The sequence below is a fragment of the Salmo salar genome, chromosome 22 (assembly GCF_965601325.2).
Source record: "Salmo salar chromosome 22, fSalSal1, whole genome shotgun sequence".
NCBI lineage: Eukaryota > Metazoa > Chordata > Actinopteri > Salmoniformes > Salmonidae > Salmo > Salmo salar.
Genome location: NC_138312.1, coordinates 33,774,336 through 33,791,322, shown reverse-complemented (window position 1 = coordinate 33,791,322; position 16,987 = coordinate 33,774,336). Strand labels below are relative to the sequence as shown.

The following is a 16,987-nucleotide window of genomic DNA, read 5'->3' as shown; positions in this document are numbered from 1 at the left end:
GGCCCGCCCGTTCCCCAGACCTGAATCCAATTGAGCACATCTGGGACATCATGTCTCGCTCCATCCACCAACGCCACATTGCACCACAGACTGTCCAGGATTTGGCAGATGCTTTAGTCCAGGTCTGGGAGGAGATCCCTCAGGAGACCATCCGCCACCTCATCAGGAGCATGCCCAGGCATTGTAGGGAGGTCATACAGGCACGTGGAGGCCACACACACTACTGAGCCTCATTTTGACTTGTTTTAAGGACATTACATCAAAGTTGGATCAGCCTGTAGTGTGGTTTTCCACTTTAATTTTGAGTGTGACTCCAAATCCAGACCTCCATGGGTTGATAAATTGGATTTCCATTGATTATTTTTGTGTGATTTTGTTGTCAGCACATTCAACTATGTAAAGAAAAAAGTATTTAATAAGATTATTTATTTCATTCAGATCTAGGATGTGTTGTTTACGTGTTCCCTTTATTTTTTTGAGCAGTGTATAAAGATTAGTTGGCTACTGACTAGCAATGTGGTTTTGTGCTTGAACGATTATTGCGAGACCTGTGTTAATTTTCTATAATGCCTGCTCCACTCGGGGCTCCCGAGTGGTGCAGCGGTCTAAGGCACTGCATCACAGTGCTAGAGGCGTCACTACAGACCCTGGTTTGATCCCGGGCTGTGTCACAACCAGCAGTGATCAGTGCGGCGCACAATTGGCCCAGCATCATCTGGGTTAGGGGAGGGTTTGGCCGGGGTAGGACGTCGTCATTGTAAATAAGAATTTGTTCTTAACTGACTTGCCTAGTTAATAAATAAAGGTTAAATAAAAAATTATTAGTGAATGTGCATTATGCATGGCTGTGGTTAAATTTGTAATCAAAAGGCCATTTTCATAGACAGACTTGAAAGGCAGATCAGTGATTATTGCAAAAAAGCATGTTAAACTATTTTGATAAAATAACTAAATTATTAGTGGGTCTTATGGTTGTAGAAGGCTTATATTTAGCCTAGGTAGAATTTCACAAGCCCTGAATTCATTACATTATTGCTGACTGTTTGAAATGCAGTGTATTTTCTCGTTAATTATACACAAAAACTCATTTAGAGAAAATATTGGAAAAAAGTTTGAAACGAATCGAGATAGGATTTTTAGGCCATATCGCCCAGCCCTCGTTCAGCTATATGCCCAATACTATTGCAGCTGGTTGCCTTACAATTGTACATTGTATCAATTTCAATGCTATTCTGTTGTGCAAACTCACAATCCTATTGCACTGGTTGCCTTACAACTACGTTGAATCAACATTTTTTTTTTTTACAGTGTGGGATTGGTGTAAGCAGGTTTGCTGCTAGGTAATTTGTTGTCTTTTATAGCACCATACAGGTTCCATTTAGAACCTTATGAGCATGGTTCTTTATAGAAACTTCAAAAAACAGTTCTATATAGTACCAAAACGGGATCAGCTATGGTTACAAGCCCCAAAAAATTGTATTTGGTACTACAGATGTCAGATCTTAATTTGACCAGTTTCGTCACAGAAGTAAAATAATACTGCAACAGGAGGATTTGATTATTTAAAAAAAATAAAGTGATAATTTCTTACAGAAAATTAAGTTTGGTAGGCTACAATAGGCTATAGTTTAGGTTTGAGATCTAGTGAAAGAAAAAGAACTGCGTGTTTTCAGTGAATTTATGCAGCTCAGGAAAATTATCTGCGACAACAGAGTGATCAAATTAAGATACTATATCTGTATATATATATAAAAAATGATAAGTGTGTAGTATATTATAACATATCATTCTGATAGAAACCACAAAATGTGTGCTCAAGATTTGTACCTGGGAGTTCTGATCTGTGCGTGCTATGCTGTGCTGCAGAACATGGAGGTTAAAATCATGGAGAACTTGTGATTTGTAGAAATTCCACTTAAATGCAGAAATTTAAGAGCGAAATGCAAAACAGATCTTGCTTGCGTGGCATTTTGTTTGATGTAGTGCTGATTAAAAATGTATTGGACTCTTAGTGCTGGTGGAGGTTGTCCTGGCAGGACAAGTTCATAGAGCAATGCCCCACCCACCCACCCACTACCGGTCAGGCAGGGAGGGTTGTATCATGCCATGTTGGTGGACCAATCATCACTGCAGAGAGCACTCAATGATTCATCCTGCACCACCCCTGACACCATGCCAACATCTGTGACCTCAAAGAAATAAATAAAAACATTTCCCATATCGCTGCTGACACCAGCCACAGAGATGGATAGACGATTGTAGTGGCCACAAGCCTGTATTAGCAAGGACAGCGCCATTGAGGACTTTCACTATTTTCAAGTAGTCAACTGGGTGGGACTTCCAACTTCATTGGCTGATCCCTACTGATGACCCGGTTGGAGTCATTTGACTTCTTCAAAATGGAGATAGCCTCAATGGCGCGGCCCATGCGCTCACAGAAGCTATAATTGGATAGATATAAGGTTGCAACCTCTATGACACCAGCCAATCTCACCCCTGACACCACGTCAATTCCTCTGACCTCACACGGACATGCTAGGGACTCTGGTACTGTACTGAGATATCTAAGAGCAAGTGGACACCACAGATACCCTCTCTAACCTCTCCTCACATTCACACACCAGCCTCAGACCTTACCAAGCAGTATGCTCCACTTAAAGTACAGATCGATCAGGTTACATTCAACTTTAATGTATCCCCCAACCAACCCTGCCATCCCCTGGACACACCCCTGTTCTGCCATGTTAGAACTGCTAAATCAGCAGGAAGAGATGGAGGAGAAAGGCGACTGAGGCAAACAAACAGAGAAGAAAATGGGGCAAGAGAGAGAGAGACAAAGTTAGGGGAGAGAAACGGAGATAGAGAGAGAGCCTGGGTGGTGAAAGAAGTGGAGCAAGCTGGTTGCTTTAAAATGGAGCTGAATGTTTTATGAATTCCCATCGAAGGGCAGAGTGTAGTGCGTGTATGAAAAGACCTAAGTTAAACCAGCAAAGAAGTGCTCTGAGAAACCTGTGCTACACTTCCATCATCACAGGATGGGCAGGGGAGTGTGAGACAGAGAGAGAGAGAGATACAAAGACACATGGGGGGAAAGATACAGTGACAGAAACATGTGGAGCAGAGGCAGAGAAATAATTGGATAATGGGATGTGAGAAACATTCCAATCACACGTTGACACAATCTTGTGTTACTGTACACACTAAACACTGTCCACTTGACTGTTCCTCACCAGATTTCCCACTGACAGAGTCTCCTCAAAGCGAGGAGTCATGGGGTAGTGTTCCATGGCCATGAAGAGGGTGTTGAGGACAATACAGATGGTGACAGCCAGATCCACAAAGGGGTCCATAACGATCAGGTTGAGCACATGCTTGATCTTCAACCAGATAGGAAAGCAGTCCCACACACAGAACATGTTGGCAAACTTATACCACCATGACGGGCACGCCCTCTGAGAATCCTCTAGCTCTGTAGGGGGAAAATGGAGGGAGTGAAAAAACAGAGGTGGGCAGGGGAGAAAGGGGTAAACCGAGGGAAAGAGGGAGACAGAGGGAAAGAGGGAGAATGTGGTAAAGAGCGAATGAGAGGAAAAGTGAGAGGGGGGAGTGGGAGAGAGAGGAAAAGAGGGAGAATGTGGTAAAGAGCGAATGAGAGGAAAAGTGAGAGGGGGGAGTGGGAGAGAGAGGAAAAGAGGGAGAATGTGGTAAAGAGCGAATGAGAGGAAAAGTGAGAGGGGGGAGTGGGAGAGAGAGGAAAAGAGGGAGAGAGGAAGAGAGAAAAGAGAAGGAGAGAGCGTGAAAGAGAGGGAGATGGGGGGGGGGGGAGAGTCACAAAAAAACTAAAACATTGCCATAACGCTCTAGGTTGTCTTGTGGTCAGGTCAGTATTGTATAACTGGTAAGGGGTTGAAAGGTGACATTTTGCAGGTCAAAAATGTTCCTTGAGGAACCCCTCTGAAAGTGTCTTTTGAGAAACCCCTTTGTAAAGGTTCAAACCGGAACCTTTTTGTGATGAAGAGGGTTCCATTTTCTACCTTTTTAATAATATAGTATAGAGGTGGCAGCTTATCAGATGAATGGGGAATGGCTTATTGGAGGTGTGGCTTTCAGATAGTTATTTTTTGGCCAATTCCTGTTCATCATTTTAAATTTGCACACTACAAATTTAAATGTTCTGTGAATATGTACACCACGGGTCAAAAGTTTTAGAACACCTACTCTTTCAAGGGGTTTACTATTTTCCACATTGTAGAATAATAGTGAAGACATCAAAACTATGGAATCTTGTAGTAACCAGAAAAGTGTTAAACAAATCAAAATATATTTTATATTTGCCATTCTTCAAATAGCCACCCATTGCCTTGAGGACAGCTTTGCACTGTCTTGGCATTCTCTCAACCATCTTCATGAGGTAGTCACCTGGAATGCATTTACCTTAACAGGTCTGCCTTCTTAAAAGTTAATTTGTGGAACTTCAAAGCTTCTTAATGCGTTTGAGCCAATCAGTTGTGTCGTGACAAGGTGGGGGGGGGGGGGGTACAGAAGATAGCCTTATTTGGTAAAATACCAAGTCCATATTATGGCAAGAACAGCTCAAATAAGCAAAGAGAAATGACAGTCCATCATGACTTTAAGACATGAAGGTCAGTCAGTCCGGAACATTTCAAGAAGAACTTTGAAAGTTTCTTCAAGTGCAGTTGCCAAAACCATCAAGCGCTATGATGAAAATGGCTCTCATGAGGACTGCCACAGGAATGGAAGACCCAGAGTTACCTCTGCTGCAGAGGATAAGTTCAGCCTCAGAAATTGCAGCCCAAATAAATGCTTCACAGAGTTCAAGTAACAGACACATCTCAACATCAACTGTTTAGAGGAGACTGTGTGAATCAGGCCTTCATGGTCAAATTGCTGCAAAGAAACCACTACTGAAGGACACCAATAATAAGAAGAGATTTGCTTGGGCCAAGAAACATGAGCAATGAACATTAGACCGGTGGAAATTTGTCCTTTCTTCTGGAGATCAAATTGGAGATTTTTGGTTCCAACCGCCGTGTCTTTGTGAGATGAGGTGTGGGTGAACGGATGATCTCTGCATGTGTATATCCCACCGTAAAGCATGGCGGAGGAGGTGTTATGGTGTGGGGGTGATTTATTTAGTGATCAAAACTGTCATTAAGTCAAAGGGTGGCTATTTGAAGAATCTGAAATATAAAATATATTTTGATTTGTTTAACACTTTTTTTTGGGTTACTACGTGATTTCATAGTTTTGATGTCTTCACTATTATTCTACAATGTAAAAAATGGTAAAAATAAAGAAAAACCCTTGAACGAGTAGGTGTTCTAAAACTTTTGACCGGTAGTGTAAGTATTTTACATATTCTTATATAATATTAACATTGTTGATTACATGAAGTTTCAGCTTGGGGTGGGGTTTTTGGACCTACTGGTGAAGTCACCACACGGTATAAATTTGCTCTCCTCTCTGCCAATAACAGCTAGTTTTCAGATTACACATCCCTCCCATTAGGCACCTCTCGCAGACCACTCCCAGACAGACCTAGCAAAAATGTTTCTTTAAAAAAATCACAGTAAGGTAGTTATTTGTTACCCAGAAATGAATTGATATATATATCAATTTAAAAAAGCTACATCGGACCTTTAACATATGATGAAAATACAGATGAACAGAAATTACATTTATTCTAACAGGTGGCCTAAAAAGATCTATCTGAAAGCCACGCCCCTACTTAGCCACACCTCCAGTCCAGGGTACCTAGTGTGTGAGAGAGTGTGTGAGTTCCGTACCCTCCAGTAGAGTGTGTGAGTGTGTATGTGTGGCCACGCTCATCACACTGTTGGCGCGGTCCTTGTTGCGGCCGAGCTGGTCCACAGAGACCATCAGGGAGCCTGAGTGTTTCTTCTTCCCCTCCACCTCTGTGGTCTGCGCTCAGGGAGACGACACACACACAAACACCCGTCAGAGGCCTTACATAGACACACATATCTTGAAACCAGTCCAATCACTATGCCTTTGTGTCTGACACACACACACACACACACACACACACACACACACACACACACACACACACACACACACACACACACACACACACACACACACACACACACACACACACACACACACACACACACACACAGAGAGACCAATACCTAATCCTATCCCACACACCAGACACGAAAACCCAATCCCATACAACAGACACTACAAAGTGCCGCTAACCCCCACCCCTTACAATATCATCCCATTCTATGTAAACCGTCTTATCCCACCCAAAACATATAGCAGTCGTATCCCCTTCCCAAACCTGCATGCAAGAGCATGCATGTATCCAATAAGAAAAGAGAAGTCAAGACAGCCACTGTACCATGCTACGTTTGGAGAGTAGGTAAAAAGGTAAAGCTTGGCTTGGATTGGACAGAAGTAATGGGAAGTCAAACTACCATGCTTGCTAGGATGAGGAAGAATGCTGTTGTTAGAAAAAGGTTACGTTTTTTTGTAGCTTGGGAGAGACAAAAGAGAGGTGGGGAAATGGTGGCAAAAGACAGACAGAATAAACTGGTTTTGAGGAGAGATTAAGAGATTAAGAGGGGAGAGAGTTTCCAGTAATGTTTGTTGTGGATGGGGCATGGCAACAGAGATACCTGTTTGTTAGATAGGTGCTAAGAGACACTGCGTACTTCTATGCAGGAGGCTTTGAAACGGGCTACTAGGCTAATAGAAAGGTTACTACAGTGTAATGGAAGCCAGGAATCTGTTGTTTTTCATTGGTGGAAGAGCGCGCCACTCAGAGCAGCTGAAGCGAAGGGGGCGCGGGGGGGGAGAGAAAATAAAGACTAGAGAATGGAGTGTGTGTAATAAGGCTGTGAGTGCTGAGCAAGTCTCGAGAAGGGAAAATCAAACAGAAGAGGAAGGAACCAGAAATTCAGAGACCAGAAGTGAGGAGGACAGAGAAGGGAAAGAGAGTGGAAACCAGACCAAAAACGTCCTTACACTGTCGTCAGTGGCTGCCTTATCTATTTTCACCTCAGGCAGAAGCCGTCCACCTGGCTGGTGAGCGATGAGCGACACCACGCCGTTGCAGTCCACCGTGCTGTTCCTCTTCCCTCCAGTGTGGGGCGCCAGTGGGCTGATGAGACGCGATGAGCCCTGGCTGTATCCGCTGTAGCTGCTGCGGCGGTAGGGGATGAACAGGGAGCCCCGGCGGTCCTCGCTCTCCTCCACCGTGCTGTGCTCATCGTCGGCAAACTCGTTCTCCGAGCCAACGTCCTTTGGAGGGCGGCCCTTGTTGAAGCTGAAGATGCTGCTACGGCTGTTGTGCCGCGACATGAATGGTGAGCCCGGGATGGAGAGGAGAGACTGGAGGAGGAAGAGGGAGAGGGAGAGGGGGGAAAGGGAGAGAGAGAAGAGAAATAAAGGAAGGGATGGACAGAGGTGAGGGGATGGAAAAGATTAAGACACAGAGAAACAAAGCACGAAAGAGAGACAGAGAAAGAAAGAGGGATGGGTGTGAGATAAGAAAAAGAGCAGGAGACAAAGAATGAGAAATGGAAAGAAAGATGAAAAGGTCAAATAGGATAAGAGGGGAAAAGAAGTAGCCACAGAAACAGAAATTAGAGATAATGGTTCATTCAGACATGTAAAGACACAGCAACTAAAGACCAGAAGATGGCCACTTTAGAAATCAGGCACACAAATGTACGCAACGGTCCGTTTTGCTTAGTAAACAGTTCTGACTGGGCCTCTCACAGGTAACTTTTTTTAAACCAGGGGGTAAGGGTGGCGATAGGCAGGGCAATGACAAAACACAGCTAGATTATTGCTTTCAGCAGGGCAGTGAAAGATTCATGAAAAGGGCTTATCAATAATGTAGTGGGGGCCTGTGAAAGCATGCCTCTCTCTACCCTTCCCTCACACCAAACAGGCCAAGACTGGTGTAATGTACAGTCACTGCTGCTACACTAAAACTACTCTCCTCTGCACTAGTGTTGAACAGAGGATGTGTCAGCACAATGCAACATCATGGACTCTCACCAGGACGGAGGGAAAGAAGAAACAGTGGGATAGAGGGAGAGGCCTTAGTAATTCTGTCACTCAGTAGCAATCGCTGTTACATTAATTTGAAACCTAACATTGATATGACATCATTAGTGAAGCTGTTAAGCTCAGAAATGTAACTCAATTTGATGTATATACCCTAAACAAACGTAGACATGAAGCCACCACAGATTGTTTTGGGGGATGGGGGGCTTGGCAGCAAAATGGCTGCTGACATTAACACTATTTTACAATTCAGACGGACTGCTTTGAAGAAAAGGCACCACATTTGTTGCAGAGCTAGGTTTATGGACCCTGAAAAGATGGCTGCTGACTTTAACGCTGCTTTGCAGTTCAGAATAACTATTTTGAGATAAAACACATTTGGCAGAGAGTTAGATCTATATATCCTGAAAATATTTTGATAGGGAGCCACCACAGATTTTGCCCCTGGGGGCCATGGCAGCCATATTTGAAAATGATTGCCTAGCAGTACCAATATTCTACAACCAAGGACTATTTTAAGAGAAAGGCTCCAAATTTGGCTCAGAGCTAGATTTATGGACCCTGAAAAGTCTAAGAAATGCAGCCACAGACTAGATGTTATACTGTATTATAGTTATAGTTTAGAGACCCTTGTGTACATCTCCCAACATTTTTTTTAAGTCAAAGAAGTATAGGCCATGACTTTTTCTAGATTGAAGGTTTGTAATTAAAATTGAACAGTCTGCAGCCACTTAGCAAGATGGCTGCCATACCTCCAGGAGCCAAGTCTGTGGTGGGGCACACCAGGAACATGGTTGCCTACACCTGTACTTCATAGTGAGGCGGTTAAGCTGATAAACAAAACACATTTTAGTTAATGATTTATCTCAAAATAGTTATTCTGAACTGCAAAGTAGTGTTACAGTCGGCAGCCAACTTTTCAGGGTCCATAAATCTAGCTCTGTGACAAATTTGGTGCCTTTAACTCAAAGCAGTCCTTCTGAATTGTAAAATAGTGTTACTGTCGGCGGCCATGTACATAAATCTACTTCTTTATCAAATGTGGTACTTTTAACAAAAAGTTAACAATTTATCAGCTGAACCGCTATGTAGTACAGGAGTAGGCAACTCTGTTCCTAGTGTGCCATGGGTACTGCAGGGCTTTGTTCCAACGAAGCACCCCAGCTGTCCAACTGAGATAATTGATTAGTTCAATGATTGCCTAAATTCAACACACCTGGTCTTCCAGGTCAGTTAAATAAAAAACATGAAGTGCCTGTGGCATTCCAGGACCAGGGTTGCCTACCCCTGATTTAGTGCAAGACGACAGAAGACAACTACTGAAAAGTGTATACTAGTAGTCAATAAATGTTTAATAATGGTGAATTAAACAATGGTGAATCAATGTCATCTGGCCTACAAATAAATATTGATAATAATGTACAGTGCATTTCATAAGTATTCAACCCCCTTGGATTTTTTTGTGGGATTTAATTGTGATGTTTTTGTCATTGATCTACACAAAATACTAAGATACATGGAATTGTTTTAAGAAGGTCAAACCAAGGATAATTTTGCTATTTGATAAGACCCCTTGAAGTATCCCCAAAATATATTCAAAACATTTTTGGGGGTGCCTTACTGCTATTTGCCCATACAAACTCATTGAATGACAGATTCAGTACGTGGAACAAAAATAACTAAAAGTTCTTAGTTCAGGAAACATTTTTTTTTTTTTTACATGTATTTAACCCCTTATTTCTGTCACTAAACTCCATACATGTACACTTCCATAATTATTTTTTACTGGTACCGGGGGACATTCAGACGAGTCGTGTGAGGCCTTTACACAGAGGGGTCATATTAGTGTGTAGCCCAAACTGTTCGGACACTACAGACAGAAGTTGGCAGATCGGTAGTACCGGCTTCAGACGACTCCCAAGATGGTTATGGACCATCGTGTTCCTTAGGGTCTCAACTTTCCATAGAGGGGTCATAACAGACACTACAGAGAAGACCAATTTTCAGGATGGTCTGACAAACACCGCTCTAGCTTTCACCACAGATGCGGAAGTGTTACATAGGCGGATGCGGTTGATTGAGACGCATCTAGTGCAAAAATATCTCTAGCTTAAACTGATGGATTTTCAGATCAAATCTTATTAGTCGCATGTGCCGAATACAATGAATACCTGACAGTGAAACGCTAACTTACGAGCCCCTAACCAACAGTGCAGTTAAAAAAAAATATGGATAAGAATAAGAAATAAAAGTAACAAGTAATTAAAGAGCAGCAGTAAAATAACAATAGCAAGACTATATACAGGGGGGTACCGGTACAGAGTCAATGTGCGAGGGCACTGGTTAGTTGGGGTAATATGTACATGTAGGTAGAGTTATGACGATGCATAGATGATAACAACAGAGAAAAACAGTGGTGTAAAAGAGGGGGAGATGGTGGGGGGGCAATGCAAATAGTCTGGGTAGCCATTTGATTAGATGTTCAGGAGTCTTATGGCTTGGGGGTAGAAGCTGTGTAGAAGCCTCGTGGACCTAGACTTGGCGCTCCAGTACCGCTTGCCGTGCGGTAGTAGAGAGAACATTCTATGACTAGGGTGGCTGGAGTCTTTGATAATTTTTAGGGACTTCCTCTGACACCGCCTGGTATAGAGGTCCTGGATGGCAGGAAGCTTGGCCACAGTGATGTACTGGGCCGTACGCACTACCCTCTGTAGTGCCTTGTGGTCGGAGGCCGAGCAGTTGCCATACCAGGCAGTGATGCAACCAGTCAGAATGCTCTCGATGGTGCAGCTGTAAATCCTTTTGAGGATCTGAGGACCCATGCCAAATCTTTTCAGTCTCCTGAGGGGGAATAGGTTTTATCGGTCCCTGTTCACGACTGTCTTGGTGTGCTTGGACCATGTTAGTTTGTTGGTGATGTGGACACCAAGGAACTTGAAGCTCTCAACCTGCTCCACTACAGCCCCGTCGATGAGAATGGGGGCGTGCTCAGTCCTCTTTTTCCTGTAGTCCACAATCATCTCCTTTGTCTTGATCACGTTGAGGGAGAGGTTGTTGTCCTGGCACCACACTGCCAGGTCTCTGACCTCCCTATAGTCTGTCTCGTCATTGTCGGTGATCAGGCCTACCACTGTTGTGTCATCAGCAAACTTAATGATGGTGTTGGAGTTGTGCCTGGCCGTGCAGTCATGGGTGAACAGGGAGTACAGGAGGGGACTGAGCATGCATCCCTGAGGGGCCCCTGTGTTGAGGATCAGCGTGGCAGATGTTTTGTTACCTACCCTTACCACCTGGGGGCGGCCCGTCAGGAAGTACAGGATCCAATTGCAGAGGGAGGTGTTTAGTCCCAGGGTCCTTAGTTTATTGATGAGCTTTGAGGGCACTACAGTGTTGAACACTGAGCTGTAGTCAATGAATAGCATTCTCACATAGGTGTTATTTTGGTCCAGGTGAGAAAGGGCAGTGTGGAGTGCAATAGAGATTGCATCATCTGCGGCTCTGTTGGGGCAGTATGCAAATTGTATGCCTAGTATGGTAACTGCTCAGCATCTGACTGTAAGGCGCTACAGAGGGTAGTGCGTATGGCCCAGTACGTCACTGGGGCCAAGCTTCCTGACATCCAGGACCTTTTTACTAGGCGGTGTCAGAGGAAGGCCCAAAAAATTGTCAAAGACTCCAGTCACCCAAGTCATAGACTGTTCTCTCTGCTACCGCAAGGCAAGCGGAAATGGAGAGCCAAGTCTAGGTCCAAAAGGCTCCTGAACACTTCTACCCCCAAGCCATAAGACTGCTGAACAAGTAATCAAATGGCCACCGGACTATTTACATTGACACCCCCCCCCTTTGTTTTTACACTGCTGCTACTCGCTGCTACAAATTAACTCGGCTAACCTGTAACCCCGCACATTGACTTGGTACCATTACCCCCCCCCCCCCCCCCCCGTATATAACCTTGTTATTGTTATGTCATTTTCTTGTGTTACTTTTTGGTTGATTTGATTTTTTTTCTCACTTTAGATTATTTAGTAAATATTGTATTAACTGCATTGTTGGTTAAGAGCTCGTAAGTAAGCATTTCACGGTAAGGTTGTATTCGGCGCATGTGACAAATACAATTTCATTTAATTTGAAGTATTGTTATGGTTAGCCTAAATAAGTTCAGGAGTCAAAATATGCTTAACATATTACATAATAATTCAGTCTGTGTGCAATAATCACTTTATTGGTCAATTGCACACAAGGTCCAGCCAAAATTTTACTCCCGCTTTTAACCCAACCCCTCCGAAAGACACCGATACAGATTTTAATATGCGTTAACCCTACACATACAATTATCTCAAAGGTCCCTCACTCGAGTAGTGTATTTCAAGTACAGATTCAACCACAAAGACCAGGGAGCTTTTCAAATGCCTTTCAAAGGGCACTTATTGGTATATGTGTAAAAATAACACTGAATATCCCTTTGAGCATGGTAAAGAAGGCGCGACAGTGCCTCTTCCCCCTCAGGAGGTTGAAAAAGTTTGGCATAGGCTCTCAAATCCTGAAAAGGTTCTACAGCTATACCATTGAGAGCATATTGACTGGCTGCATCACTGCTTGGTATGGCAATAGCACTGCTCTCGATCGCATGGCGTTACAGATGGTTGTGCGGACAGCCCAGTACATTACTGGAGCTGAGCTCCCTGCCATCCAGAACCTCTATATCAGGCGGTGTGAAAAGAATGGCCAGAAAATCGTCAAAGACCCCAACCATCCAAGCCATAGACAAATAGTCTTGCTGCCACACGGCAAGAGGTACCGGTGCATCAAGTCTTGAATAGCTTCTATCCCTAAGCAATATGATAAATAGCAAACAAAATAGCTACGTAGACCGGGTTTACCTAGTATCTTTATTGACCTTTATTTCAGTATTTGCACTGTCTCTATGCACACTCACAGGGCCCTACACACTCCCACACACTCACTCCAACACACACACACACACAAACACTCACTCCATAATTTCTTCACTCACACATAATATGTACATACATTTATACTGACCCTACAAACTTGCACACCCACATGCAAGCTGCTGCTACTCTGTTTATCTTATATCCTGTTGCATAGTCACCTTACCCCTATAAATATCTACCTCCATCACTCCAGTGTCCCTGCACATGTAAATATGATATTGGAACTGACTTTCTAAATATTTCCTGTATATAGTATGCTTACTTACTTCATTGTGTATTTAATATTTTTCTTATTTCTCGTGTGTTTTTATGATTATTTGACAAGTGGAATCAGGTGTGCTTGTCCGGGATTTGTTATATTTCAGTCTTCTGTGATGTACAGTGCACTCGGAAAGTACTCAGACCCCTTGACTTTTTCCACATTTTGTTGCGTTATGATAAAGCAAAAACAGGTTTTTAGAATTTTTTGCAAATGTATTAAATATAAAACTGAAATATCACATTTACAATTGTATTCAGACCCTTAACTCAGTACTTTGTTGAAGCACCTTTGGCAGCAATTACAGCCTCGAGTCTTCTTGGGCATGACGCTACAAGCTTCTCACACCTGTATTTGGGGAGTTTCTCCCATTCTTCTCTGCAGATCTTCTCAAGCTCTGTCAGGTTGGACAGGGAGCGTCGCTGTACAGCTATTTTCAGGTCTTCCAGAGATGATTGATCAGGTTCAAGTCCGGGCTCTGGCTAAGCCACTCAAGGACATTGAAACTTGTCCCGACTTGTCCTAAAGTCACTCCTGCGTTGTCTTTTGGCTGTGTGCTTAGGGTCATTGTCCTGTTGAATGGTGAACCTTCGTCCCAGTCTGAGGTCCTCTGGAGCAGGTTTTCATCAAGGACCTTTCTGTACTTTGCGCAGCTCATCTTTGCCTTGATCCTGATTAGTCTCCCAGTCCCATCCACTGAAAAACATCCCCACAGCATGATGCTGCCACCACCATGCTTCACCGTAGGGATGGTGCCAGATTTCCTCCAGACGTGACGCTTGGCATTCAGGCCAAAGAGTTCAATCTTGGTTTCATCAGACCAGAGAATCTTGTTTCTCATGGTCTGAGAGTCCTTTAAGTGCCTTTTGGCAGACTCCAAGTGGTTTGTCATGTGCCTTTAACTGAGGAGTGGCTTCCGTCTGGCCACTCTACCATAAATGCCTGATTGGTGGAGTGCTGCAGAGATGGTTGTCCTTCTGGAAGGTTCTCCCATATCCACAGAGTAACTCTGGAGCTCCTGTCAGAGTGACCATCGGGTTCTTGGTTACCTCCCTGACCAAGGCCCTTCTCCCCAGATTGCTCAGTTTGGCCGGGCCGCCAGTACCAAGCGTCTTGGTGGTTCCAAACTGTTTTTATTTTTAATACATTTGCAAAAATGTCTAAAAAACTGTTTTCACTTTGTCAGTCTGGGGTATTGTGTGTAGATTGATGAGGGAAAAAAATCATGTAAAACATTTTAGAATAAGGCTGTAACGTAACAAAATGTGGAAAAAGGGAAGGGGTCTGAATACTTTCGATTGCACTGTATATAAATCTGGTACAGGTGTTTTTTTGTTGTTTGCCCATGACAATGTTTGTGAGGTGTATACTTTTGTTTCAAAGTAGATTTTTTTTAAGACTAACAAGAAACACTCTGTGACCCTGATTTAGCCCACTGCAGCAAAAGGTTAATGGCTGTAATGGGAAAAAACTGAGGATGGATCAACAACATTGTAGTTACTTCACAATATTAACCTAAATGACAGAGGGGAAAAAAAGGAATACTGTACATAATAAAACATATAGCAAGACATGCCTCCTGTTTGCAACAAGGCACTAAAGTAATACTACAAAAATGTGGCAAAGGAATGTCAATGGTGTGTGTACTGGGAGCGGAGTCAGGTGCAGGAGAGCAGAGAGTTGTGAACAGGCGCACACTTTATTTAGGCAGGAGAAACCAACAGACGTACACCACTGCGTCGAAAACCTCCAGCCAATATGCCAAAGTGCAAACGCGCAAACAGTCACAATAATATGTACAAGCAAATAAACATACCTCGTGAAATAAAACATGGAAAAAGCGCACACCAGAAATAGTGCGTCAAACATGACACGTAACACAAAACAATCTCACACAAAGACATGAGGGGGAATAAATACATGTAGTGGGGAATGAAAACCAGGTGTGCAGGGAACAAGACAAAAGAAATGGATAAATGAAAAATGGAGCGGCGATGGTTAGAAAGCCGGTGACGTCGACAGCCGAACGCCGCCCGGACAAGGAGAGGAGCCGACAAGTCGTGACAGTACCCCCCCCCCCCCCCCCTTGACACGCGGCTCCAGCGTTGCACCGACACAGGCCTCGGGGACAACCCAGAGGGCGAGGCGCAGGGCGATCCGGCAGGCGACGGTGGAACTCCCGCAGCAGTTCAGGGTCCAACACATCCGCCACCGAAACCCAGCACCTCTCTCCTCCGGACCGTACCCCTCCCACTCCACGAGGTACTGAAGGCCCCACGCCCGACGCCTCGAATCCAGTATGGAACGGACGGAGTACGCCGGGGCCCCCTCGATGTCCAGAGGGGGCGGAGGAACCTCCCGCACCTCAGACTCCTGGAGAGGACTAGCCATCACCGGCCTGAGGAGAGACACATGGAACGAGGTGTTAATATGGTAATCGGGGGGAAGCTGTAACCTGTAACATACCACGTTCACTCTCCTCAGGACTTTAAATGGCCCCACAAACCACGGGCCCAGCTTCCGGCAGGGCAGGCGGAAGGGCAGGCTTCGGGTCGAGAGCCAGACCCTGTCCCCCGGTGCGAACACCGGGGCCTCACTGCGGTGATGGTCCGCACTGATCTTTTTGGCGCAGCGCGGCCTGCTGGAGGTAACCATGGGTGGCTTCCCATGTCTCTGCCGTGTGCCTGAACCAATCATCCACAGCAGGAGCCTCGGTCTGACTGATGCCACGGTGCCAGAACCGGCTGGTACCCCAATACACACTGAAAGGGGGAGAGGTTAGTGGAGGAGTGGCGGAGCAAGTTCTGCGCCATCTCTGCTCAGGGCACGAACGCCGCCCACTCCCCCAGCAAGGTCCTGGCAATAGGACCACAGAAACCTGCCCCACATCCTGGTTCACTCTTTCCACCTGCCCATTACTCTCGGGGTGGAAACCTGAGGTGAGGCTGATCGAGACCCCCGGACGTTCCATGAACGCCCTCCAGACTCTAAGTGAACTGGGGACCTCGATCAGACACTATATCCTCAGGCACCCCGTAGTGCTGGAAGACGTGTGTAAATAGGGCCTCCGCAGTTTGTAGGGCCGTAGGGAGACCGGGCAGAGGGAGGAGACGACAGTACTTAGAGAAACGATCCACAACGACCAGGATTGTGGAGTTTCCCTGTGAGGGAGGAAGATCTGTTAGAAAATCCACCGACAGGTGTGACCAAGGCCGTTGTGGAAGAGCTAAGGGATGTAGCTTATCTCTGGGCAGGTGTCTAGGAGCCTTACCCCGGGCCCACACCAAGCAGGAGGAAACATAAACCCTCACGTCCCGAGCCAAGGTGGGCCACCAGTACTTCCCAGTCAGACAGCGCACCGTCCGACCAATCCCCGGATGACCAGAGGGTGATGTGTGGGCCCAATAGATCAACTGGTCACGGACAGCAGACAGAACGTACTGACGCCCGACGGGACACTGGAGTGGAGCGGGCTCTGTACACAACGCCTGCTCCATGTCCGCGTCCAGCTCCCACACGACCGGCACTATCAGGCAGGAGGCCAGGAGAATGGGAGTCTGATCCATGGGCCGCTCCTCTGTGTCATACAGCCGGGACAGTGCGTCTGCCTTCACATTCTGGGAACCTGGTCTGTAGGACAGGGTAAACACAAAATGGGTAAAGAACATGGCCCACCTTGCCTGACGAGGATTCAGTCTCCTAGCTG

The 16,987-nt window shown here is 45.1% G+C and overlaps 1 protein-coding gene across 1 annotated transcript in view; it reads right to left on the bottom strand.

Annotated features, from left to right (window-relative positions):
- LOC106583170 (sodium channel protein type 8 subunit alpha) overlaps positions 1 to 16,987 on the bottom strand; it is a 117,542-nt gene that overhangs the window by 31,088 nt on the left and 69,467 nt on the right. Inside the window, exons 12-14 of the mRNA XM_082967492.1 lie at positions 7,051 to 7,383; positions 5,808 to 5,943; positions 3,231 to 3,469 (exon numbers count right to left, since the gene is read on the bottom strand). Of these exons, the coding sequence (XP_082823618.1) occupies positions 3,231 to 3,469; positions 5,808 to 5,943; positions 7,051 to 7,383 (708 nt within the window). The remainder of the gene's footprint in view (positions 1 to 3,230; positions 3,470 to 5,807; positions 5,944 to 7,050; positions 7,384 to 16,987) is intronic.